This window comes from Prunus persica, chromosome G5 (genome assembly GCF_000346465.2).
Source record: "Prunus persica cultivar Lovell chromosome G5, Prunus_persica_NCBIv2, whole genome shotgun sequence".
NCBI classification, from domain to species: Eukaryota; Viridiplantae; Streptophyta; class Magnoliopsida; order Rosales; family Rosaceae; genus Prunus; species Prunus persica.
In genome coordinates, this window is record NC_034013.1 from 11262582 (window position 1) to 11289195 (window position 26614).

Here is a 26614-nt window from a genome sequence, read left to right on the forward strand (position 1 = left end):
TTTAAGTTAAAAAAAAGTAAAATCTAGTTTTTAAAATCACCCCTTACAAAAATAAGGAGTGCAAAAAGGATGAAAACTAGTTTTTTGTGCTCCTTTTTCATTCACCAATTTTACATCACTACACATACATTGCACTCCAGTTACTGAAACTCGGTGTTTAGGACCTCCTGACTTGGACCCGACCTCTTGATTGTTGCGTTCCAAAATTCACCCAAAATTCATCCTAACTCCAAAATTCATCCTAACTCGGTGTTTAGGACCTCCTGAATTTTGGAGTTAGCATTAATCGCGGACCGAGTCCAAGCCTCGAGACCTCCATATCCAAACTTCACCCAAAATTCATCCTAACTCCAAAAAATGCACCGAAAAATACTATGAACTCTTTGTAGCAAGCACTTTCACTCTATGATCTCAAATTCGCAAATTGACCCCGGAAAAATTCAAGTTCCAAGTTCCATATAAAAATGAAAAATGAAAAAAGTTATTAAACAACTTTTAAACAGTTTTCTGTTTTCAATTTTTTGAAAACTAAAATTAGTTACCAAACAAGTTTTCTATTTTTACTTTCTTAAAAATGAAAATTGAAAAACTAGAAACTAAAAAATGAAATTGTTATCAAACGGGCACTAAGATAGTGGTTTTTTTATTTCTTCCCAAGTTTTTTAAATAAAAAAAAAATTTGTATTCAGTTATCGAAGTACTTCCTAGTGTTCTACAAACTAGAGTAGATAGTGGGCTACTAGGCTTAATTTGAGTGGGCTACTAATCTTATTTGAGGTTAACTGCATTCAAAACATTATAAAACATTTCTAGTACTTTTATCTTTTTTGCCAAAAAAGCTACAAAGCTAAAGCCCATTGTTGCTATAAAGCTGCACATAAAGTGTATCCCAAATGTATTTCCAGCAGAGTCATTTTATAGTGGGGGCCTTATCTATGGTCTTTAGATGAGGTTTTATTTCTAAATCATTAGATTATGCTAATTAATTTGATCCAACTGTTAAGAGATAGGGCCTCACTTAAGGGCCATAAATAAGAACCTCACTATAAAATTCTTGATTCCCAGCATATTGATTTTGGGGGGCCAATAAGCATAGTTTTTCAAAGTTTTATAAAACTACTACTTATATCTTTTAAACAACGTTAAAGAGAACTACAAGGAGGCTTGGAGGACCATGTCCACTTTAGGTTGTGCGGCTCCGCCCAGACCTATTCCTAATAACAAGTTTATTCAACAAACAACGAAATGAGTCTGTATAGTATAAATGAATGAACCACCAAAATAGGGTTGGTGTCAATAGTATCTAATCTCCACTTTGTTGAAAAAGATCCGGAATCTTACGACGATTTGTTTGAATCCTCATCGTCCAGGCTTATTGGAATTTAGATCACTGTCATGAAAGGGTGGATGTGGAAGAGCTAGCACATTAGCTGTAAAATGAAGCGAGACACTTGCATTTGTATAAATAAGCAGCCACGCAAAATATCACTATACCAAAACACATCATTTACGACGCACAAAGCACGCCATAAAGTATCATTCACGACACAAGGCTGCAAGCAATAAAAGACTGCGTTGTAAATAATGTTCCTCAATAACGATATGTTTTCTAGTCGCAAATAATCCCACAAAAAAAAGCCGTAATAAGGTTTACGGCGTGCATATAACGTCGTTATAATTGCTTTAAACAGCTTGCATAGTGAGCCGAAATTCAATGCAAGCAATTACGACATGCACTGATCGCTGTAAATGAAGACTATCAATTAGCAATTACAGCTTATTCTGCACGCCGTGATTGGGGTTTTTTTTTTTGGTAATAATAAAACTCATGTTGATTCTATCATTCATTCAGTACCATTTACCTGTTGAAACTCAAAATTTACAAAACTAATGCCATCTAACTAAGTATTAAAGAATAAAATAGATAACAAACAAGAACGCGATTAATGAAGGGATTAAACCTTTGGAATCGCACCTTTCGAATGTCATTGAGAATTCAGCTTCGAAACAATAGGGCTCGGCCAATAGGTCTTCTAGCGAACGAGGAACTAGAGCTCTTGATTAACGACACGCAGAGAGAGAATCCAGAAATTGTGAGAGAGGGAGATGGAGCTCTTGATTAGTGAACGAGGAACTAGTCTCTTGATTAGCTAACGAGGAACTAGAGCTCTTGAGCAATAGTCTTCTAGCGAACGAGGAACTGGAGTTCTAGAATGTAACACCCCGACTCCAAATTAAATGTCTATTTTAATTGATTTAAAATAAATTACGGATTTACCCTTAGGGTAGGGGTAAATTGGTTATTTTCTTCTCTGGAAGGATTTTGGGACCACGAATGGTATTTCTGGGTAGGTGGTACTGAGACGAATTCGTAGACACGCGGTAGGCTTGAATCGGAGTTGTAACGAAAAAGTTACGAGCAAAACATTATCAGTGGCAAAACTGTAAATATTTCAAAAAGTTTGGTAAAAATCAAAATTTTCACCTCAGCTCTCTCATTCTTCGCGCGCGCTCGACTCTCTCTCTCTCTCTCTCTCTCTCTCTCTCTCTCTCTCCCCAACACCGTCTCTCTCTCTCTTCGGTTCTCTCTGCACCAGCCACGGCCAGGCACGCCACCGGTCCCGATCGACTCGCCTTGACGTCCCGATCAAGACCTGCCCGTTTTCCCCGTCGGAAACTACGAACTCCGGCCACGAGCTCAACTGGTTTGAACCGAAGCTTTCCCAACGTCGCGCCGCCGTCTCCGCCGCCCAAACCCGGTGAGTGAGTTATGGTTTCTCATCCATTTTTCGAGTCCTAGCTGACTGTTGTATAGGTTTGGACCGATTCGTTGTCTAGAAAATTGATTAGAAAACCTAGGTTTTGGCCGAATTTCAAAGTGAAATTCCGGCCAGTTGCCGCCCGAATTGGACCTTCCCGTAGTTGAATGAAGTGATCCTGACCTTGAGTAGAAGCTAGGATAGGAAGGGTGAGCTCGGGTGTGGAGTTTTTCCATCATCGGAATTACTCTACACACCCAGGCGCTGCCGGCACGTGTGGAGGCGCTTGGGCTAGGCTGGTGAAGATGCAATTTAACCTGATGAGATCCTTAGGTTGTCATGAGCGCATAGGAATTCGCGGATCTCAATTCGGATGTCGTTTGACTATCGAACGGATTTTCGTATATTGTGCGTTATCCGGGTTCGATAAGTTCCGACCGTTAGATCTTTTCCGAATTAAAATATGTTGTTCTAGGTATTCCTAGGACTGTATGGGACTTCACAGATTATGAATCGGAGCCCCGGATGTTCCGATTCAATAATGCAAAGTTTGCGGGTTATCGATAATCGTAAAATCGTGAATAATTTCTAAACTTGTAATCGGACCTTAGGATACCTTCTTCAACGTGCACATATTGAGAATTTGGGGATTTAAGCATTTAATTTGTGATTTCCGCTTCGACGTAATTTTATATTAATTAACGATTCGTATCTCGAAATAGGTGTTTCGACTGCACGTACTCAGTAGGCAGGACCCTCACGTGATCAGGCAGCGTGGGAACATTTGTGAGTGGACTTTGTTTTCAATCATATGCATGGTTTTATTGATGAAAGATTTTTGCATAATGTTTTAATGGCTTATTGAATATATTATATTCATGAGTTGAATATGATGTTTGTATAGTGCTTGGCAATATATTGTGAGTATTGAGAGTGCATTTTATAAGGAATTTGGGGAAGTATCTATATATATATATATATATATGTATATTCTCTATAGGCGGGATATTTGGGTTGTTAAAGTGTGTTGTGGAAGAACTTGATTATGAGGGATTGTTGAGAGAAGTTGTATGATTACACTATGTAAGTACCTTTCCCAGTTATTAGACTTTCCACACGCGGCGTTGGATGTTCCGGCGTGTAGAAAGAATAGGTTATTCGTCTCACTCGCGACGTTGGATGTTTCGGCGTGTGAGACACTTTCCATATGCGGCGTTGGATGTTTCAGCGTATGGAAAGACTCTGTATAGTGTTTAGGGTCATCACCATAACATTGGATGTTCCGGTGTGTGATGATCCAGTCTGCGCGCGTAGGACATAGTTTGGGAGCTACACATGACGTTGGATGTTTCGGTGTGGGAGCTTTGGAGTTTTGTCCCCTGGTTGGACCGCTCATCCCTAGATACAGGATAACACCTAGAAATCCTGCAGACTAGTCAAACGATCCCCCAGTTGGATTGTTTCCCCGGTACCTAGGTAGTGTGATGAGTATATTGTATAGCTATGTATAGTTATATATATATATGTATATTTATATGTACATGTATAGTTGAGTGAGTGAAGAATTTGGGTTTTTCAGTGGGTTGACAGGAGTTGTAAGTTTGAGAGAATGGGGTTTATGAAGGAGATGATTCAGATTCGTATTTTGAAGAGTTTTAAATGAATCATGTTTTGAGTAATTAAATATTGAATTGTGAACCTGCATGACTTGAGCATTATTTTTACCTGGTGGGATTACTATATTGTTTTTAACTGCAAATATGGTTTTTGTCCACTCACATGTTTTTTGTTTTGCACCCCCCAGCCAGTAGTCGCTCCAGGAAGCATGCAAGTGGTGTACGAGGCTCGAACTGTGAATCTTCCTAGATAGGATTTGAGTAATTTCTTCTACTCAACTGTTCTTGTAATCTAAATTCAGTAGATGCTCTGTTATCGCCCATGGTAGATTTTACTTGTGAGACCGGAGGCCATTTAGTATGACTTGAGGAATTATGAAAGCATGCTGCTGGTTGAAATTTTTATTTTATGTATGTTGCAGGTTGGAAATTTTTGTTGGGTTTGCTTAAATTACAGGGGAGACTCTGCCAAAATTTTGATAGAAAGTCTCGGTTTCTTCGTAAGTGGGCCCGGCATCGGGTAGATGTCGGAATAAAGATGGAGTCCGCTTCGATTTCCGGGAAATTCCGGGGCAGGTCCTGTCATGGAATGTCACTGAGAGAGAATCCATAAATTGTGAGAGAAGTGATGAGAGTCTGAATGAAAAATAAAACGAGGAAAATTTTAATAAATAAAAAACTTCTATTTTTAGCAGATTGCAATTTGCAATTTGCAAATATATTGGGGGGTTTCAGGAAAAAAAAAATTGAATTATAAATTACGGCATACTCAGTCGCATGCCATAATATGTACACATTTTTTTGCATTCACGGCCTATATACAAATCACGCCGTTAAAAAACACATATATTTTTAAAGCGTGTTTTTATATGCCGTAAATATCACTTATTAACAGCACACTTTACTATCTTTTTAAGACGTGCTTTGTTATATGCTGTAAATATTAGTTATTAACGACGCACAAAAACGTGCTGTAAATGTCAGTTATTAACGACACGCACAAAAAACATGCTGTAAATATCAAGCTGTAAAAGCTCCAATTTGGTGTATTGTATGATCCATACAACAAAGGTTATATATTGCTCAGCCGCCCTAGTTCTCTGCAAATACCCTAAAAAAATTCAATTACAGATCTTTTCAAATATAATTTAATCATATATTACTGCTCACCCTACTCCTAATTAATCGTGATTAATCATCTTCGTTAATCATGTGCGCTCATCACTACACTAATCTAAAATGTCACATCGTAGATCTTACTAAGAAAAAAGGAAGATCCCACTTGATTATTTGAATCTTGAAAACATACACACAATTTTACGTTTTTTCAATATGTTAGATCAGAGAACAAAGACTAATTCAATTAAATTGGGTTTCACAAATCTTTGACAGACAAAAATAAGGTTTCTCAAATCCTGTGAGTCCTCACCTCAGTCTTTGCAATTCCGCGTGGTACACGCAAAGTCCCAAACCAAGACTGAAATACATTTCAAACTATCCCTAGCTGTAGCTAGTTTGGTGGGAAAACGATATCATCAATAATAAAAGCAAAAAGTAGAATCTTGTAACAAAAGGACACCATGACGGTGGTCATGGTGGCGGTGGCCGTGGTGGCAGTGGTGGACCAAGTACAATACACGTAGCCAATATTCTTGAGCTGGAGAGAGCTAGCTTCCCTCCATCAAACGTCACATTAAGCCAGTAGCAGCCAAACTAGGTAGGCTTTTTTTTTTTTTCAAATTTATCTTCCATCACTCTCTTGTCACTTTTTGGAGAATTTTAAATTTAATTTAGTGTGTAGAATTTGTCAATATCCAATGCCCATGCTTGGAAGGAGCTAGCCTAAGCATTTTGCTGTATCAGTAGTCATGCAAGTTGCAAGCAGTGGCTCCAATTTTTCTTGTTTGATGACTTTGGGACATCTCGTGTTTTTAACGCGTGCTACTGCCTCCAACCAATAAACCTTCGATAATTTGGAAACAAAGAGAGCAAAAAAAACCAATTACTGGATGATTTTGCAGGACCTAGCTCAATCTTTTACAGTTTAATTTCTAATCATTCTCACGTGATTGTGGTTTTACACAAGTTCCCAATATAATCAGACTCACCCAATTTTTCTTTCCATAACGCAAGAAGATATACCGAAAAAGATACGTCTGTGAATACTATTCAGAAAACGCTCAAAAGACACTGAGTTTTATCAGTTCCTTTTATGTTCTATTGATACGGAAGATAGTGCCTATTGTGTTGGGCTAGCTAGTGGTCTCAACCATATGAGATATGAAAGAGGGGTTTTTTTTTTTTTTTTTTTTTTTTTTTTTTCCCTTTTTCCTACAACTACGTTAGGTTTTAAAGAATTTTCTTAGATCCAAGAGAGGGGGACCACAACTAAGACATACATCTTTCTTCTCATCTTAGGGGTCACATACATATTCATTACAGATCATGAATATGACAGAAAGTTTCTTTTTTCTCAACACTAAATCCCAAAAGGTTATTTTTTGTAATCTTCAAAAGTTGTTGCATTTGAGACGGGGGAGGTCCTGAGCATAGGCGGACAAGGCAATCACCTAGGGCCTTCAAATTAGAAGGGTCCCCAATTTTTATAAACCTCTATATATACGTATGTATGTTACTTTAAAATTGTACTATATTAATATTAAATTAAGCCCAAGTACTTTTTTTTTTTTTTTTAAAGTTCAATTATTTACTCTAAAACTAAAAATTGGAAACTTACTAAGAGACCAATTATTATTTTTAAGTTAAACCAATTTAATAAGTTAACCTAGTTGAATAGGTTAACCTAGTAACATATACCTTAGCAAAAATTTAAAAAAAAACCTAGCAGCATGTAGGAAAATCTACTCTACTCAACATAAGAAAGAAAAAATGAGCAGTTTATTATTGAATATCTACTGCAAGAAGAAGCGATCTTCGAGGAAGAACAAGAAGGAAAAAACCCACAAGACTATTGCTTATATTTTCTATTAAAAAATATATGGTAGAAAAAGTTGATTATGCAAAGTTAATTGATACTTTGGCATCAAAAAATGCAAGACGAGTGATGTTTTGATGTATTTTATAAAGTTATGTGAATTACATTTTGTTTGTTTCTTTTTAGGTTACAATTATAACTTTGAGTTCATATAATTTTTTTTAACTTATCGAGAAAAAAAGAGGGCATAAATATATATACATAATAGTAGAAAACGACATTTTAGTAATTCACCTAGGATCTCCAAAACTTTAAGACCGCCCCTGATTTTGAGTCCACACATAAATTAACATAAATTCCAAACCCCGAAAATGACTTATCAAGAACTTCACTCAATTCTGAATTAAGAGGTGCATTCGAAGCAACTTGCATGTAAAGAAAACTTTGGTTTTCGTATGTGTTGAAGATTTCTCAAAATTACTTGACCATGACAAATGATAAATATATAAATTTATGCCAATTTGTCAGCCATCGCGGCCGACGTACGAAAGAGTGTAGAGATTGGAGATTTTATCCAAAAAACTCCAAATTATTGGTCTTCAGAAATATGAGATAACTACTAAAAATATAATCGCACGCGTACATACAATGATACTCGCGCGGTTTGACATCTAATATTTCTTTGTTCTTTTTTGGCTGCTGGTGATGCCAAAAGCCAAAGGTACAGTTGTCAATTGCTAAACAGCGAGTGCCAAAATAAAACCTTTTGACTTTTGTACAAAGTCAACCCAGTGAGAAAGCATTTTGGGGTTGAGACAATAATCTCAGCCCTCCTGCTCAATATATAAGCAAGCCTTGTCATAGATTTCCTCTCATCATCATATTTTCTTCACAATCCAAAGTCAGCTGCCTACTCTCTCTCTCTCTCTGGTTTTGTGTGCATGGAGAACTGGGATTTGCAAGCTGTGGTGAGAGGATGCAATACCACTGCCAATATTGATGAAGCCATGGAGAACTCTCAAATACCATATTGCTTTGCTCCATTAAGCATTGAAGAAGAAGATGACTTTTTCCATGCTTTGCCTCAGCTGTTTGAAGCCACAGCAGCTTTAGATGAATTGGAGGAGCTTTACAAGCCATTCTATCCAGTTTTGCAACCCTCAGCCCCACCAGTCATTCTTGCCTCCTCCATGTCTGTTCCCCAAGAGGCCATCACTGTAGAAGTACCGAAGAAGCTGAAGGAATCATCAACTGTCTGTAAAAAAATTAGGTTTGTCAATTCTCTAACTTATTTTGTTAATAACGGCTTATAGATAATGGTAGAATAACCAAATTTTTGTTCGTTAGATCAAACGATTTATAATTTTCCCAAATGTTGAATATATATTTTTTCAAATGTTGATTTCAGCAGGAAGAATCAGAGCAAAAGGGTGGTGAAAGAGGTGAGAGCAGAAGAGCTTTTTTCAGATGTGTGGGCGTGGCGTAAATATGGGCAAAAACCCATCAAGGGATCGCCATATCCGAGGAGCTATTACAGGTGCAGCAGCTCAAAAGGATGCTCAGCAAGAAAACAAGTGGAAAGGAGCTGTTCCAATCCTGAAACCTTCATCATAACCTACACTGCAGAACACAACCATGTCCATCCGACTCGTCGAAACTCTCTTGCCGGAAGCACTAGATCCAAGTTCCCATCATCTAAAAACAAAGACAAGTGTAAAAGTTCTTTGAATTCTCCAGCCACGACCAATTTGGCGGCTTCCATTGAAGAAGATCATGATGTGCAAAGCGCAAGTACTAGTACTGTAAAAGAGGAGGCACAATTGTTGTTGGAAGAGGATGAAATTAGTCATGAAAATGTCATGTTGGATGTGATGTTGAGTGATGAAATTATCCCAAGCTTAGAGGATTTGGATAGAGAGTTGGAACCAGTTATGGATGGTTGGTTTTTGGATCAATTTTCGGATAATTTTCCAAGTCCTTGGTTCAATATTGGTCACTCTAATACTGTAACAGGTGCTTGCTGATTCACCAAGAAGTCATACCAAAGAAGAGAAGCAACATTTGATTGTATATCAGCAATTTGTATCATCTGTTCTCTTCCTAGTCCATTCAATTTTTCTTTTTCTTTTTTAGGTCCAGCTTCATAGATACTACGATAATTTCAGAAATCGAACAGAAGATGCGAGCTGCAAGTCAGCAAATTTGATGAGTTCAAATTAAGTTAGCCGATTTAAAATAATTTATAAAGATGAATTTGTAACTAATCTCAATAATTATGTGTATTATTATTATATGTGGGCATGGATAGGATGACACCATCTCTCATTTTCAATAATATAATTGCTGTGAAGGATGCACCATCAACTTGGATTTTATTTCCTTTAGAGGAATTTCTTATATTCTGCTGGTGGGACAAGAATTAATCCACAGAAAAATATATTTTATTAGACAGGATAAGCATCATTAGTTTTAAGCACAGATTGGGTTAGCAATATGGAATTAGAAGTTAGAAGGAAATTTAATAGGAATTGTCGAGCAGTCGAAAGGAATTTGGTATTTTCATATATAGCTCCTGCAAGTATAGTCAAGGGTGAAGAAAGCATCATAACTAGTAACACTTGAACGCTAAGCAATTCTAACATCTTTTGAAAATGAAAAGTTACTTTCTGATTAACATGAGAATAGCACATCATCAAAAAAAACATCATAGCTCCCTTTCCCCTAAAAAACACTCCTACCACCGTTTTCACTTTGAAGGAGGAGGAAACCACTGTTCTCACGTCCCCTTCTCTCTTCCTCCCTTCTCCTATCTTTCCCCATTTTCAGTGACAGAAAGTTTTCCCTTTTTATCTTCGCTTTGTTATGATTTTCCTCCGCCATTACAGGTGGCTGCGTCTTGGTGTCGGATGTCCACCACTTTGTGGAGTTTCTTTATGTTTGGAAAAAGTCACATAGACTTTTTGAGTTTTCTGTATAGTTTTCACATCCCCTTTTATGAGAGTTTTTCACATCTCTTTTGTGAGAGTTTTATTTGTAATGTTAATAGCTTGGTTTTTTTTTTCCAAACTTTATCTCTTTTTTATTGTTCTAAGTTTGCAATCTTATTTGGATGTATATGCCAGAGTTTCTTTGATTTTTAGTGATTATCAGGTGCACCAAATTGTCTTAATTTTGATGTTAGATTGCTCCATTACTGTAATAGCCCTTTGTGGCTGGTTTATATTGGCATTTTATAGCTAGTGACTTTTTTGTCTGAATTATGAATGCAATTCCAAAATTTCTATATTTAAAAAAAAAAGAAAAAAAAAAGAGTGTTAGATATATCCATAATATCTTGGGATTTGTCCATCTCTTCTAAAAATTTGCCATTTCCCTCTTCATTCATTGTTCTTGTCAAAATAACAGCTTAATTAAGCATTTGGAATAAGGGATACAAATGAACACAGCTCTTAATGGTATCAAAGCAAGAAGAAGATGATGAATTAGTTTAACTTTGGAAATAGTGATAAACAACAAACCTTATCAATCAATATCCAACTTATAATTAGTCCGATCAATAATATTGAAATTCTAATTCTAATTCTTGATAAGCTAACAATAATATTTTGACTTAGTCCGATCCTGATAGTTATTAGTCCGCGTGGTTCAGTCCTCCAAACCAAAACCAATAGCTTTCAGGGTTCTTAAAACTGGGCCTACCTAAGCTATATATAGCAATAGCAGCCTATCTCTATGCCTAGTATAGGATAATAAAAGCCGAGCAAATCCACGGCGGTGCCCACGGTGGACCCAAAACCCTAGCTCTCCTGTCCTTTCCCTCCATTTAACGTAACCAAATGTCTTCGTTAATATATATAAATGTTCCATCACTGTCTCTTCTGTTCACTTGTGGAGCTCGTGGGGCACTTTGTATAGGTGGAGCATGCCACGCATGCAAGTTGGAAGCAGCGATTGACTTTTTTGCCTTCTTTGACTTTTCTGCGTGTTCTATTCTTCCTCATATTATAAAGTACCTGGATTTGAACAATTAACAATGGGAAATGAAATTTGATTAAGACTATATAATGCAACAGTATTTTTCAACTCTTATTTTTGGGGTCTAACTTGTAACTCTATGCATATAACATAGGAAAATATTCTCTCATTCGCGGGTTAAATTAGTGTTATACTGTTGATCTAAACCATTTGATATGTTGATCGGTACGTACCTACACCTAAATGTATTCTCAAGATTTGCAATACAGTATCATAAACATTTGTGTATATATATTGAAGGATACATTGATCTGGGTATATGATGAATGGACTATGTGGCATTATGTTGTACAAAATTCCACCAGTAAATAGAAGTTTCAAACTGTTTGAAATAAATTAGTGAACAACTTCCACAACAGGCAAAAACATCAAACGCAAGACAAGACACAGTCAATAATTCTTCTGAGGAACATTCTGGCCCCATGGTATGCTTTAGCGAGGAGCTTATAAAAAGTCCAATTTGTCTGTGAATCAGCAGACAAATAAATGAAAGAGTGAGGCTGAATATTTTATGCAAAAAAAATTCCCCAATTATTGGTTCGAATTAAGTATCAGATGATTATATGTACCAAACGTCTTGTAGATCGATGTATTATGCTGCCAGAACGGCTGACTTTTTTTTTTTTTTTTTTTTTTTGGTAGGTGGAAAATTAAAAGCCAAGGTGGACATTGTGGTTGGATAGTGTTAATTAAATCGCGGGCAGATTTTAATATCACTACTAAAAAAAAGCCTCAAAAGACACTAGTGGTATCAATCTCTTTTGCCTTTTTTAGGAACTGAAAACAATTTTTGTTGTAATATTAGGGATTGTTATATATCAGTGTCACACAATGCTTAATTTTTGCAATAGGTCTCACATTCCCGTAATACCGAATACACGTATCATGTATTCCCTAGGAACTGAAGGTATGTTCAATTAATGTATCCCGATCTCTTGGACCACAGGAGTCCAAGAGATTGTGGTCACCCACCGTTGGATATTAATCCAATGGTTCAAAAAAGTTTCTTAAAAGGAGTGCAAGAGTGAGTGAACCGTTGAATTTACATCCAACGGTGAGTGACCACAAATATCTTGGACCCCTGTAGTCCAAAAGATCAGGACTATGGCCACAGTATGATATCCATTACAATACTTAGACCCACTAAAGGAAACAAAGAAGTTGTAAATAAAAATGGGCCAACTTTGCTATTGAGGCAATTTAACAAGAATCATCATTTAGAAGCAACTCATAAATTAGCACTAGTACAAATGGAGTGACTAAAGGAAACAAAGCATTGTTGTGCATATGAAAAATCAAACAGCCTCCCATGTAAAGCTAGCTCATTCGGCCCCAGTCAACTGGTTAATTTCTTGTGGGTTTTCAAGTTTTTGATACTTTGGGCTTACCATAACTTTGGGCTTTTAACGTTTAACTCTCTTTATTTCTCTATCGCTCTTCTTCCTTAATTTACATGGCCCATTTTCAAAGTATAAGCATAAATGTTAAACAAAAGGTACTAATATTAGGTAATTAAAATTAGGGTCGTGATTTTTCTACTCTTTTTTTGTTTACTTACGTTTTATTTTGTTTTTGACTAGTTATTACTATAACAAAAAAGGAAGTGTAATCAGCTCCCTAAAATTAGTGAAAAAGCTTATAAAACTTGAGGTTCTGTTTTTGTCGTATTAACTTACTAACTACGCTACTATATGTTGAAAAATGAGAATAATATTTACTGAATTGTGTATTTATGTTGATACAATATACACCACCTATTATTCATTAAATAGACATATCATCACTTGGATGAGTATGTGGAATTTTATTTATATTACATTCAGTTTTTACATTAATAATTGGGAAGAAGTTGCAATTCACAAGCACACTGCATTGCCTTGACCAACTAAAGCAGCCACCGCACCCACAAAAGCAGCATTCATATAAGTTGTAGGTTCAGAGTGAGAATAGTCTGATCTTGCATCCCCGAACTGGTCATTTACATCTGGACCCCCAACAACTGCACCCACATGAGTGTTAGGGTTTGGATTGGGAGATGAGTAATAGCTGGAGTAGCCACCATCGCAATCCACCTTGGTTGGGTGGACTTTCATTGAAGGGATGGATGAACCTCTATGGTGCAAGTGTGTAGGGTATTTGGCACCAAAGCCCACCATGTATGACATATTCTTGGGATTTTTTCCTAGAATGTAGTCCACCTGAATATAAATGAACGACAAAGGTTGTCACAATTGTCACTTATCATAAATTAATCATCGGGATCGATTTGCCCCATAGTTTAGATTAAGTATGATAGAACTCAATGTAGCAGCATCCAATCTCCACTTTGGTGAAGGTCCTGGATTCAAATATCAGTGATGACAATTTTTAATGAAAAAATTATGATGGAATGTTAATTACCTGAGTTTTTGCAAAGGCTCTGATTTGGGACGCAGAGAAAAAGGCAGAGCCACATTGGACTCCATCAATGTGTGTTGGAAATCACAGTCAACGCCAATCAAAGCTTGATTTGTGGATCGAATCTCAGTGAATAAATCAAACTGTAATTGCTGTAATTAGGTCCTAAAGTTTAGATGTTTGTCTGACAGTTTACCTCTTTTAGACTAGACGTACTCCTTTATAACCATGTATATGAGTTGTACAGACACACAAGAAAATACAGAGAAACCTTTCTCATTCTTTTCTCCATTATCAGTTTCTTTATGGTATCAGAGCACCATCCTGGTGCCTGATATTGCTCACTTTGCTTCCGCCAATATCATTGACCACCATGACTACTGTCTCTAGTAAACAGAAGTCCACCTGCAAATTTTAAGTTGATATACTTAGACAGAGTTCCTCACAAACAAAGTAATTAATTATCCAAATCAACCATTAATTAATTCATTAAAAATTTATTGAGTCATTTGATCACTGGGAAATTAGATGTGCATGCATGCCTGGGGTTGTTCTAATCTGTACAGAGCTGCTCCCTGGCATCAGTGCACATACAAATGACTCGGCATCGGTCTTGAACTTAGCCAAATTCGTCTTTCCACGATGAAATTCCTGGGACAAAGTCGAATTAGTTTACTTATTAGATAAGTTTCAAGAAATAAAATAGAAGGGGAATAATTGTTGTTGTTGATGGTGATACCTTGGCCAGTAATGTCTGAGCTCCAGCAAATTTGTTGTCCCAACTGAACTCATTCACTGCTTGGCTCCACCCTTGGTTTGTCAACACATAATTCAAGTACTTGATGTCTCCACTTGCCTTGTATAGCCAAGCCGCCGCCCATAACAACTCATCCTTATATAAAGTAATTCAGAAACCACATAAATTAAGCTTAAATTAATACATCTTTAACATCTTTAATAGTTATGAAAATTCACTTGTATACGTGCGTCCTATTTATATTATAAAGCATGTAGCATATTACTCTATTGAAACTCGTACAAAAGCTTAAGTAGTTTCACTACTACGTTTTTACCTGATAGCCGGAGTAAGAGCAGTAAAAGGGGCAATAGCCTTGGTAAGAAGCTCTGTGTTGGTCTGCCAAGTCAAACAGCTGCATAATAAACAGTTATTTGGGTAAGGTAAAATTGTACTATTTAATATATATAATCTTCTTCTATTGAGGGATTCTTCAAATAATTTTATTTGAGGGACACCTTTTAGGGTCCCCTATAAAAAAAAAAATTCTACGATCTAAACCGTCTATTTTTCAATCCTTTATTCATAGATCATCCTTGCAAAACATCAGGCAAATTGAAAATCATTAAAGCATCTAATTAGGACCAACAATAGACGAACATGATTCCAAAAAAAAAAAAACACTATAATACCAACTATTTAATTGAGTGGTCAAATAATTTCGGATTCAAATGATTTTTTGCAGAGATGATCTTTGAGGGAATATCTAAAAACTAGACGGTTCGGAGCATTGAAATACTTGATGGATCCTACAAGGTTGTCCCTCAAATAAGTTATTTAAGAATCCCTCAACTGAAGCTATATATAGCCTGGTTGGGAAAAGAGATGAAGTCAAATTACTGATTTGGAATGGCTCAAGAGGGTAGCAGAATATTTGGAATTTGCCACTTTGAAGACAATGGAAGCAGAAGCAAGGGCAGCAGCAGCCTCAGCTGCTGGCTCAGAGCCTGGAGAAGAAGAAGTGATCTTGTAAAGCGTTCGTGGTGTATCCATGTCTTCAGGGCGCTCCCAGCACTGGTGATCCGCATTTCCATCTCCTACCTATATACATTTATTCAAACCAATAATTTATATTCATGAACTAGAAATTACCAAACATATTTCAGTGGTGGAGTTAGAAATTTTATCAAGGAGGGTCAACCTTAAATAGCGAGAGTGAGAATTTTACCGAATTGATTGGCTCATTCGATTAAAGAAATCATGAGAAATCTTAGGAATTATGAGATGTGTTTATGTGTTAGAAAAAAGATACTATACTAGAGCCAGAGGGATTTTGTAGTGTACTTCAATTGTTAAACGATTTAAATAGTACACAAAGAAAATGAGAAAAGGAAAAAATTAGTAAACTCAAAAGATGAGAAAGTTCAGCCGTATAATATATAAAGTAATTCAGTCAAATGCAACACATAGAAAAACAAATTATCAAAAGATGAGAAGGGTCAAGTGACCCTTGTAGACCGGCTCCGGCCATGAATATTATATCATTAAGGAACCTGGGTATAGAATGTGGTGGGTGAAGTGTGAGCTTTCAGTATGAAGTTTGTGCCCCAGCGGATTGCTTTTCGCAGATAGGGTAGCTGGTTTGTCGAAGATATCTGCTGCCGGTACTCCACAGCAGCCCAACTCAACAAGCTGACACTAAAGGCCATTGGCCACCCAAATTTGACGTTGTCACCTGCGTCATAGTATCCTCCCACCAAGTTCACCTGCATGTCATAACCACACCATAACGTATATACCAGCTTAGGAGTAATGTTCTCTTATCAGACTTATGTTTCATCATGTTCGTTTAAATATGTTGTCACAGTAGAACGATTAGAGAAAATTAAAAATGATAGTGAATAATAGTGCATATGAAAAACGCCCTCTTCAAGCTAGGTGGTAATTAGAAACATAAATGTCATACGTTCTCAGGAGTGCCATCGGTGCATGCAGAGTCTCCTCTCCAGGTCACTCGCTGGCCTGTGGGCAACTTCCCCGAACGTTGGCCTTCAAAGAATAATAATGCTTTGCCAAGGGCATCTCCGTAGTTACAATTAGCAGCTAGGGAGGAGGACAACCCTTCAGTCTCATCCTCCATTGCTAGGGCTAGCCCATCCATGTTAACCAACACACACCACAAGACCAAAACCCACACAAATACTAGACCGTGCTTCATTTTGGAACTTGCTTGTGACAATGCACTCGAGCTTCTTGGAATTTTTGCTTCCATGCGTATGTTTCTTGGAATTTATAGAGAAGCCAGGGGTTGTGAATGAATGTCATTAATAATCAAGTAACTGTCAACTCATTATCAAATCGGTAACAAATTCTATATTATTTTATGCACATGGCATTATGGGGAATAAGAAAAATATGGCATGAAGGTGACGCTATATAACTTAGGAAATGAAGAGCATGCAAATTATCCATGTCACTAAGGCATGCTACCCACTCCTCAACGTCATTAGCTTCAATCATTCTGCTCAAATATTCTTATCTTGTTTTGATTTTCCATCATTAAGCTTAGTTCCTCCCAAATTCTGATCACCCCACGACTGTAAATTTTTCCTAGCAAAAAAACAAAAAAATAATAATAATAAATTTGAAAGATTAGGAAATCTGACAGGAGTGTGTATATATATAATCAAGTTTGTGTGTTCCTTTTACGTGTACCCTTCTCTCTCTTCACCCATACCTACTTGGAGTGGCAAAGCCAATTGGGTAACTTAGGTAAAGCCTAAGAAAGAGTAGGAAAATGGCACGCTTAAAATTTTGATATAAAAGCATCACATGAACGGAGGGCTTTTAGGGGGAGGGAATTCTTACTGTTTTGGTAGGTAGGCAAGCAAGGCAAGTATGCTGTATATAACGACAAATTATGATATTTCCTTTTTTGAACCTTTTTTGAATACAAACAATGTCCTTGTACACGCATTCATTTTTGCCATCAATCCAAGATGGGGGGCTCCAGACAAAGATAAACCCTACCAAGATAAGCAAGAATTCATTTATATATATATATATATAGATGTAGTAACAAATATGTAACTTGTAGTATATTTGGAAGCGAAAGATCATGTGATCTTGGATTGTGTATTAATAAACCATATAGTTGACAGTATCCTAAGTTCCTAAACTACTTATCAATTCAGTACCACTATTTATATATTAATTTCACAAGTTTTCAATGGTATAGTGATCATGTGATCACTAATTGGCTTGTTTATTTTTCTTCTAACAAACCGATATTCTAAACTATTTCTAACTTACAGGAAGGGATTTGAACTTAAGTGCAAGGTAGCGAAATTATCATGACCAACTGACATAATCCACTAATTAGCCTTTTGGCTTCGTGATTTCCTTTTTTTTTTTTTTTTTGGCAGCTTGTTTAGAGGGAACCGAGCAGGGTATGGTAATTGTGATCACTTTGAGTAGGATAATGCTTGCCTCCTTTTCTAGAAAAAGACACTTCTTTTTTTCAAATCACGATTTAACACATGTACAAAAATAATTCATCAAAAACACATAAAGAAAAACTTCTACACACATGTCATATTGTCATTGGCAGGAATGTAGAAGTTCCTACTTACACGGGAATGATGGAATACCGACTTATATATATTTCATGGACGACAGTTATTGAATATGAAAATTTTAAATTAAAAAAAACTTATCTGTGACCCTTCCAAAACCAAATATAAAACAGCCATGAATCCATGATGATATAGGAAAATGAGGAATTTATCTGTCATATACTTTAATTGGCGACTATCACATGCATGGTATTGGAAGATCAAATATGAATGATGGTTACTCAAGTAAGAAAAACATTCTTGGGCATATGCAAAATGTACAGATCAAAAAGATTTATTATAAATGTATTAGGTTAGGTCGGTCTTGGGAAGAATGATTGGGACGGTTCTGGGGATAAATGGCAGTCGTGGTAATAGACTTGGACCATTGGCATTTTTGCACCTCTTACTCACCATCATCATGTATGGATTGGTAGCTAAAACATGAACCATACGGTAACCATATGGGCTAAGAGGAAAAAGAAAGCACAAGTGTAAAATAGCCTTTATAATAAATCTGGAACCTGTTTCATTTCAGTACTCTGTACATGAAAGATCTCCTAAATTTAACCTACCCAAAAGAAATGATCGAGATATGCCGTTTCCCCTCGTGTTTCTAACCCTACAAACATATGAATAAATTAATACAACATCAACATGGCCTAAACAAATCTAAGCTTCTGGCGAGTGTGGAATATTATATATGTCCATTCTGCAAGTACACTCTTCTCATTTTAGATGCAGCGCCAAGAATAAGATACCTTCTCATCAGCATAGTTAAAACTGCACTGCTGTGAGAACTTTGAAGTAATTGTGGGAAGAATGACGTCTAGGCAGATCAATATTTGCATTGGTCAGATTTAAACACTTGATGTTCATTGAGGCAACTGACGTTGAAAATATGCAGCGATCAAAAGACGTCAAACTTGAGCTTTCATGGAAAAATTCCCTCAATCTTGTCCAAATTCCATCAAACTTGAGCTCACAACGGGAAAGTTCCCAACTCATGGCCATGCCTCGTAAGAAGTACTTTCCGTTCACCAACCCATTCTAGCCGATAGGAGAGGTCAAGATTATGAATCAACAGTTTCAAATTGTCTGCCTGACTCAAACCCTTCGTGCCTTCCTACCACCCAAAAGAAAAAGGAAGGATAAACAAGCAGTTGTGGAGAAGGAATATTTGGCGTGTTCCACATGGTCAAACAGAACTAGATAGATGCCTCTAGAGAGATAGAGACCATATAAATGAGAGAAGGAATATCGAGTTTAACAAAAAAATGAAACACAATTCAGAAACATCATTTACAAACATCTGCCTGGAAGAGATACCTGAACATTGACTTGCCTATCGTGTCCCATAATGCTTGCCATTATGCTTGACCTAGAAGAATTAGGCGAGAATCCCTCCCAAGGAGGAACAAAGATCAATTTTGTGCACTGGACAGGAACTAAGTTTCGACTCAGTTTCTCCCAAAATACAGATCCTAGTGACCACCATCTGATCATCAATCCATGCTCAGAGAAAGCAACCAGCCCCTGCAATTGGATATGTTATGATAGTAGACAGCACACTTGAACAAGTTCATTCCTTGTGTATTGATATTCCAAACGGTTTTAAATGGTTCCCACCAATGCAATACATTAACATTAGCAAAAGCTTCTGACTTGACTTGAGACCTGTTTGGCACAGCTTTTGGAAGGGCCAAAAGCATTTTCAAATAGCCAAAAGCATTTTTGACACCGTTTGGCAGAAAAATTTAAAATTTAATGGATTATAAAAGCACTTGGATCTTTCTTTTTTTTTCTTTTCAATTAAGTGGAATCATGTCCGAATGTGTAGTCTTGGTTGACAGTCTGGTGACATAGCATTATTTTGTCAGTTAATGAAATGTACCTCTCCATCAGGGGAAAAGCTCAAAGCTGAAATTGCAGTAACTAGCATCATTTCTGAACCGGCTGCAAGTAAATTTGGAAGTCCGGGAGGTCCACTTGCATCCAAAACTTTTATCTTCATAACACTACATTGAAAAAACAATGCACAAAAGTGGAGTAAGCCAGCACAGAGTCAAGAAGCAAAAATATCAAGAGATAAGTACAAATCTCTGAATAAGTTCAAATTTTTGTTAAATATAGCTATTACTCTACCAGATTCCCAAACAACCAACCCCGACTGCCAAAACTAACATAGAACAAGGGAATGTCACCCTTTCTTTTAGGTTTTCTCTTAACTGTATTATTCTATCTTTGAGTACCTTTGCATGTCATAGACCCGAATGGTAGCATTGTTTCTCTCTCCAATGACATCCCCAACAGCCAATCTGGTCCATGTATCATTCAGGGCTACCATGGGGAATGCACGTACAACTTCCTTTAATGCAGTCATTGAACTTTGAAAGCAAGTTTTACGCATGACTGAGTTGCTGGGATCCACAGTTTGTAAAATGAAGTCAATTACCTGCAAGTCTGTCCAACTGTCATATAAAAATGACAAAATGAAGCATAAAAGCCTGAGAATTAAACTAACTAAAATAGAAAGACAGAGCCACCTTATCCCAATATCTGCAACTAATACAGATCCCTTCACCCCCTCTTCCATTTATTTCGAGTTATATAATTACCAATTACATAAAAAAGAAATCGAGCTTCCAAAAGAAGGTTTGTTCATAAGACAATTAAACACCATTTTTATATGCATGATGAAATATGAGACCTGTTATCGCCAATGACTAAATATTGTAAAGTTAGTTATTCGAAGGCCATAAAAAGCAGAATATGAACTTCTTTATTCAACACATTTGATTACATTTATAACTAAAGTTAACCTATATAAGTGGGAATAAACAGGAATTGGACCATGATGGGTTTAAGCATCTAGAAAAGGGAAAAGGATGAGCCGCACTTATAAAACATGATAATTTTTTAATTTTAAAAAAAAAAAAAACATAAAAATCCAATTATCGACGACTCAGCATACATGGATGGTGTAATCCAAGTGTCCTTAGTGCTCAATTAGGAATTTTCTATTATTTTCCTGCAGTTAAGACTCTTTTAGAATTGCTCTTGAAATTGGAGATGGACTGTCTCGCCCATTAATAATTAGCAGTACAAACCTTATCAAGGTATTGAGCCAAGTATCTTGGAGAACCACGCACAACCCTGATCAGAGTCATAAGAGATACTAGATGAACAGGTGAATCAGATGCAGTAGACCAGATTTGGCTTTCCATAACAGTTAAAAACCCTGGGACATCAGCCACAGCTAAACTTGGAAGAAGAACACCAACCAATATCTCCCGAAGGCCAACCGGTACAGCTAAAATTTGTACAGCTGAGTTGACAGATGGACCACTTACACACTCTATCTGGAAAAATATATCCCCAATCAGACGAGGTATTTCAGAACTGATGCATTGTTTCCACGTACTCTCCATACCTTCAGCAAGGAGCTCTGCTGCAGTTGAACTATATTTCTCATTCATGGCCATAACAAGCTTCATTAATGGATGAACAACAAGCATAGCAAGACATGGCTTTACAAGACTTGGGTACCAAATAGCCAAAGCTGCTGCAACAATAATATGAGATGTCATCGCGTCTTGGCTTGTCCCCCCAACACAAGAAATCCAGTCTTGCATCTCAAATGATTGTAGCCATGCAAGAATATTCAATTCTTCAACCTTAGAAATCCTTTGTGTTTCTGCCAGCTGGTCAGAATGCAATCTGTTAGCAGATGTTTCTTCTATGTTTGAATTTACATGTTCATTTTCTCCAAGTCCACTTAGAGAGCTCAGATTTGTGCGACCACTTGTTTTTTGATTACATAGTGGAAGTGGAATCGCCCGTGAAGCAGCACAGTGGAATAGAGAGCGTGCAGCCATACGTACATGTTCGCTTTCATCTTGCCAGAAACTCACCAAAAGCTATAAAATAGAGTATGCATATAAGGTTAACCAAAAACATGATAGGTTTAAATTGTCAATCCCATATCCTACAATTCAAGTCCTGAAGTGAATACTGATGTTATCACCAAGTTGCTGAATAATGAAACAAGAAAGTTTATCAAACAGATGCAGAATGTTCATAAACCATACTTACAAGTTACAACCATTAAGAATGTTGCTGCTCTTTTAAAGAAAAATCAAAAGGTGATGAACTTTACAGCAGAATTTTTTGTAAATATCCGGGGCTGGAACTGATAATTCCAAATTTTGAAACTATTTCCCATCTTCTCACCAACTAAACAGATATCATGTGTACACTTAGTGCTTTAATCTCTCCACTTCCTTATTAATGTTTTCATCTAAAACTTAAATGTCAATAGTTTGAAAGTAACTGACTGCTCTCTACCCTTTTGTTAAACAACCAGGTGGGAAAAGAATTCTAAGCACAAAAACTAGCCCAACATTTAATATTAGAAATAGACAGCAGTAACCAGCAGCTTATTGACTATTTATAACTCCTATACCTTATGTGGTGAGTCTTGTCAACTACATGATTTACACTGACCCATTTTTTAGACATAATACAGCGTAGGTAATATTTCTGAATTATGGGGATCAATTATCAAGTAAAAAGGGTATTTTACTCCTAAGATCTCTCTAAACTGATATTTCTTTCTTGGAAAAGGAAAGGAGAGAGGGGTTGACTTCAAGCAAAAGTAGTTCAAATAAGTTTAGAAAGTTTAAAAGCAATCTCCTTTGCCCTAACACTGGGAAAGGAAAATAAAATATAAGCATTTAAGAACAATCAAAATCATCAGCACAAGATTCAACCTGAAGTAAGGGTGGTTTTATATCTGGAATTTTGTCTGCAAAGTTCCTAGTATAAAATGCTGCTAAAGCACTGCCAAAAGAAAACATCAGACAAGAAAAATGCAATGACTTTGAGTGAACATTAGAAACAAGAAAAATAATAATAAAAAAATGAAAAGGACCATTACACTTCATATGCAGAAAATATAGTTTTGAGATCACCTGCTGGCATTGGAACTGGTGTGTGATAGGCTAATCATGCGTTGGGCAAGAGACACCATTGTGAGTGACCTCATTGCGCAAAACTCTGATGACATTCTCCAAAGCTGAAATGTTGTTTTCAATTTCTCAGGAAAATTTAAAAGAAGCCAAACAAGAAGACATGTCTCAACAATTAGTGCCATTCTTCAAACGTACCTCAAGAGTTGCACTCAAATTAGGAAATGTCAACGTCAAAGACCCTTTGTCGCCTTGAAAACCAGAAGCTACAATAAAGCTCTTGGGTCTCTTCAACTTCATGTCAGTTATAAGCAAGTTATCAAGCTCGGGATCTACATTCCACAAGTGTAAAGATGCCAAGCTAAATCGAAGTAAACATTCTTCAAGCGTCTTAATCCATTCAATCTCTTCAACAATAGCATTCGAGGTCCCATGCACACCAGGTCTATTACCTAAAGGCTTGTGGTGGGGACTTGATGTCTCAGATCCCTGTCCCTTCACATAGTTATCCTGTTTATTATCACTGCCACTTGCTATCAGGTCATGCTTCTGATAAGGAAACACTAATGATGCAAGGTCAAAACTCAGAGCAGCAATTCCAGGGAAAGGGCAATAGGACTTGATTGGATGCTTGTTGCTTTGAAGGGTCGCCGCAGGGGCTGGAAATAGTTTTTCAGAATCACCTTTACTAATTCTGGAAGTATTGGACTCAACCATAGTACCAGGCACAAAATTTGTTGAAGTGCCCAATTTTTCTGAATTATTCGGATGAGAGTGAGTAGAGATCCCATCTTCAATTACTGGAAGAAGTAATGAGGAAACTGAGGTATTCCCATTCAATACACTTCCAGAAATGGAATTCATGCTGATGCCTTTACAGAAATGGTCAAACATTGAATGAGATGGTGTTCCTCGAAGGACTCGCTCTCGAGCACCTGTCTTTACATCCCAAATGTATAGAATATCAACGGCATCAGATGTTCCTGAATGGTTTCGGCACAAGCACGCAATATAACCTCTTCCACCATCCCATACAACTTTTGCAGGATAGCTGGGATGCCCAGGAAAAATTCTCTCTACTCGCAAAGTCTCAAGAGAAGCTAGTGCAACACATGAGTCCTCCCCAACTGAGAGAAAACAATCACTCCAAGGACGGTAGGTATGAGCTGGGGGAAGAATTATTTGGCGCACTGGGCCCACATGTTGGTGCATTACAGTGATCGGATTTCCAGTGTCAAGATCCCATATGCGAACTGTGCAATCCATGCTTCCAGACACCAAAACCTGATTGAAACTCCACCCTTTCGCAATACCCACCATCCTATGTGCTGCCAAACAGAGAACAGCACCTGTGTGCCCTAAAAAGAACTGTCTAGATATCTGCGGCTTCACCTCATGATGTGAGCTCCCACCAAGAGAAGATAGGCCCTCAAACAAATCAAATCGAACAATCTCTATTTCTCCAGTAAAGAAGCCATACACAACAGCATAAGGAGCAAAGAATGTTTCAGAAATAACCATGGAAGAAGACACAACCCCTCTTTTATTAACTAAACCAAGATTGTCATTATCATAACCATTTACACTTCCTGAGCTTGAAACAAAAGATTTTGAAGATGTTAGTTTGGTCTCCATATCACCTGGGCACTCAGATTCATTACTTGAGGTAGAATTTGCAGTCCAGTCTACCAAAGAACAGCCTACGCCATGCAATTTAAACCATAGGCACAAATTCCCATGGTCATCATGTTTCCGACATGTAGACCAGATTGTAACATGGGGTTTCCACTGTAAAGGTTCTTCAGCATCAAAGCAAAGTGATTCAATGCGAAGAATATAATGGCCCATTTGAATGAAACTAATAGATAGTCTCACATCAAGTGGATGAGTGTTGGCAGGGATCTCACAGAGTGACTCACACTTAAACATACCTTTAGAATATGATATCGAGTAAACAATTGAAAGACCTTTGTTATTCCAAACAGCAAAGTTTCTTGAAAAAATTTCATCAGATTCTTGGGTATTTGGTAAATTGCCAACATTTTCAATTTCAAGAAACAAACCACCCACCATATGTGATTGAGTAGGATTACTTTTTTCACAAAGGAGATCGTCCACAGAAGAAATCTCTCCTATTGTATTGCCACTAGGCAATAGTCTAAATATGCAGCGACTTTTTAACACAAAAGCGACAACATTCCCACAAGTTGCAATTGACATTACATTTCCTCCCTCACTTAACCCCTCTGCACAAACAGTCATTTCCAACTGAGAACTTGGATGCAAACCAGTGCCACCCTCCTTATCTTGGTGTGGATTCTTTGGTATTGAAACCAGCTGTAGCCTACCAAATGAATCTGCCATAACTACAGCATGCTTCTCCTGATCCTCAGTTAATGAAACCACATCCATAAACTTCAATGAACCAATAGACAAGTTTCCATGAAAAACAGTTTGGACAATGCTAAGCGTATAGGAGTCAACAATAACCACAGTGCATTTGGGGGGTTTCTTATGCTGAGACTCTCTATCCCCCAACACCTCCCCCACTTCACTTGATTCAACGGAATGATGGTCCAACAAATGCACACTATCAACAAAACAGCATGCAATACATACATACCGTGGATTCGAAGGCAATGTCCTAACCATGGACGGACTGCCAACCCAAGGCGGCAACTTCCTTCTGCGTCGGCAATGCCCACTGCTTCTGCTCCACACACACAACATGCCATCAGCACACGCACTGATTAACGCGCCATGACTATGGGGGCTAGAGCTCACCTCACCATCACCTAAAGAGTCTCTTCCTTCACTCCCCGAAACCACAAGTGGATCACAAATGCCAAGGTCGGCTATGGGCGCAGCATGGCCACACAACATAGCCATTGGCACAATCTCCTGCTCCAAACAAGAATTGTCAACACAAAATCGTTCAACGATCAACACCATACTTGGAAACAATTATACAAATTACAGAATTCAACTAAGAAACTCTTGTTAAGCAAATTAAACTAAGCAAACAAGTAAGGGAGATCACATTCGCAATGAAATTCAAGAACAAATAACAAACAGGTGGTGAGCGAGTGAAAGTACCAAGTTGGAATCGGAAGAATGGAGGTTCCACCAGATGATGGAGCCATCGGATCCGCCGGTGTAGAGCGTCGGGGGGTGGCTGAGCGCTGCAGCGGCGGTGACTCGGTGAGAGGGAGGCGTGCCTGACCATATGCACGCGACCGATCGGCACTTCATGACTCAGTGAGTCGCAGCAAGTCAGATCACATTCGAACGTTAAGTCCTTTGCGAGAGTTGGGATTGGGGGTGGCTCGTCGTGGCTGAGTAAGCCGAGTAGAGAGACGTCAGAAGTGTGGCTCACTAAACGGGCACTCCGCGGCTCCGCCTGCCTCTCTCCCAGGATCATCAGTAGAAAAAGGAAACGACATGTCGTGCAGAATGATTAATCAAGTCAAGTGCTGCACTGCACCTGCTTTTGTTGGGAGTTGGGATACATTCGTTCATGGTTTCAAATCTAGTTCATTTATTATGACGGGA

At 37.6% G+C, this 26614-nt stretch overlaps 3 protein-coding genes across 6 annotated transcripts; 1 reads left to right on the forward strand and 2 right to left on the reverse strand.

Moving 5' to 3' along the window:
* LOC18775667 (probable WRKY transcription factor 29) lies at positions 2524 to 9674 on the forward strand. Of its 2 annotated transcripts, XM_020563431.1 has the most exons (3): positions 2524 to 2540; positions 8224 to 8580; positions 8719 to 9674. In XM_020563431.1, the coding sequence occupies exons 2-3, from the start codon at positions 8252 to 8254 to the stop codon at positions 9332 to 9334; spliced, it is 945 nt and encodes a 314-aa protein (XP_020419020.1). In that variant the 5' UTR covers positions 2524 to 2540; positions 8224 to 8251; the 3' UTR covers positions 9335 to 9674. The 2 variants fall into 2 exon arrangements, with proteins under 2 accessions (XP_020419020.1, XP_020419021.1); XM_020563432.1 differs by lacking the exon at positions 2524 to 2540 and having other exon boundaries at positions 8191 to 8580; positions 8722 to 9674.
* LOC18777922 (endoglucanase) lies at positions 12878 to 16808 on the reverse strand. Its single transcript, XM_020563843.1, is given in 9 exon segments — positions 12878 to 13543; positions 13746 to 13867; positions 14112 to 14147; positions 14285 to 14393; positions 14482 to 14634; positions 14816 to 14893; positions 15379 to 15579; positions 16032 to 16244; positions 16445 to 16808. Coding segments are annotated over 9 exon segments (1560 nt in total). The 5' UTR covers positions 16751 to 16808; the 3' UTR covers positions 12878 to 13201.
* On the reverse strand, positions 18575 to 26574 carry LOC18775978. 3 transcript variants are annotated; one of them, XM_007210854.2, is made up of 9 exons: positions 26159 to 26574; positions 23261 to 25963; positions 23066 to 23169; positions 22865 to 22934; positions 21203 to 22012; positions 20345 to 20547; positions 19987 to 20110; positions 19422 to 19628; positions 18575 to 19218 (listed from the first exon to the last, which is right to left on the reverse strand). In XM_007210854.2, exons 1-9 carry the CDS (start codon positions 26312 to 26314, stop codon positions 19075 to 19077), a joined length of 4521 nt encoding a protein of 1506 aa, XP_007210916.1. In that variant the 5' UTR covers positions 26315 to 26574; the 3' UTR covers positions 18575 to 19074. The 3 variants fall into 3 exon arrangements, with proteins under 3 accessions (XP_007210916.1, XP_020419430.1, XP_020419431.1); XM_020563841.1 differs by lacking the exon at positions 26159 to 26574 and having other exon boundaries at positions 18598 to 19218; positions 23261 to 25772; positions 25847 to 25935; XM_020563842.1 differs by lacking the exons at positions 18575 to 19218; positions 19422 to 19628; positions 19987 to 20110 and having other exon boundaries at positions 20469 to 20555.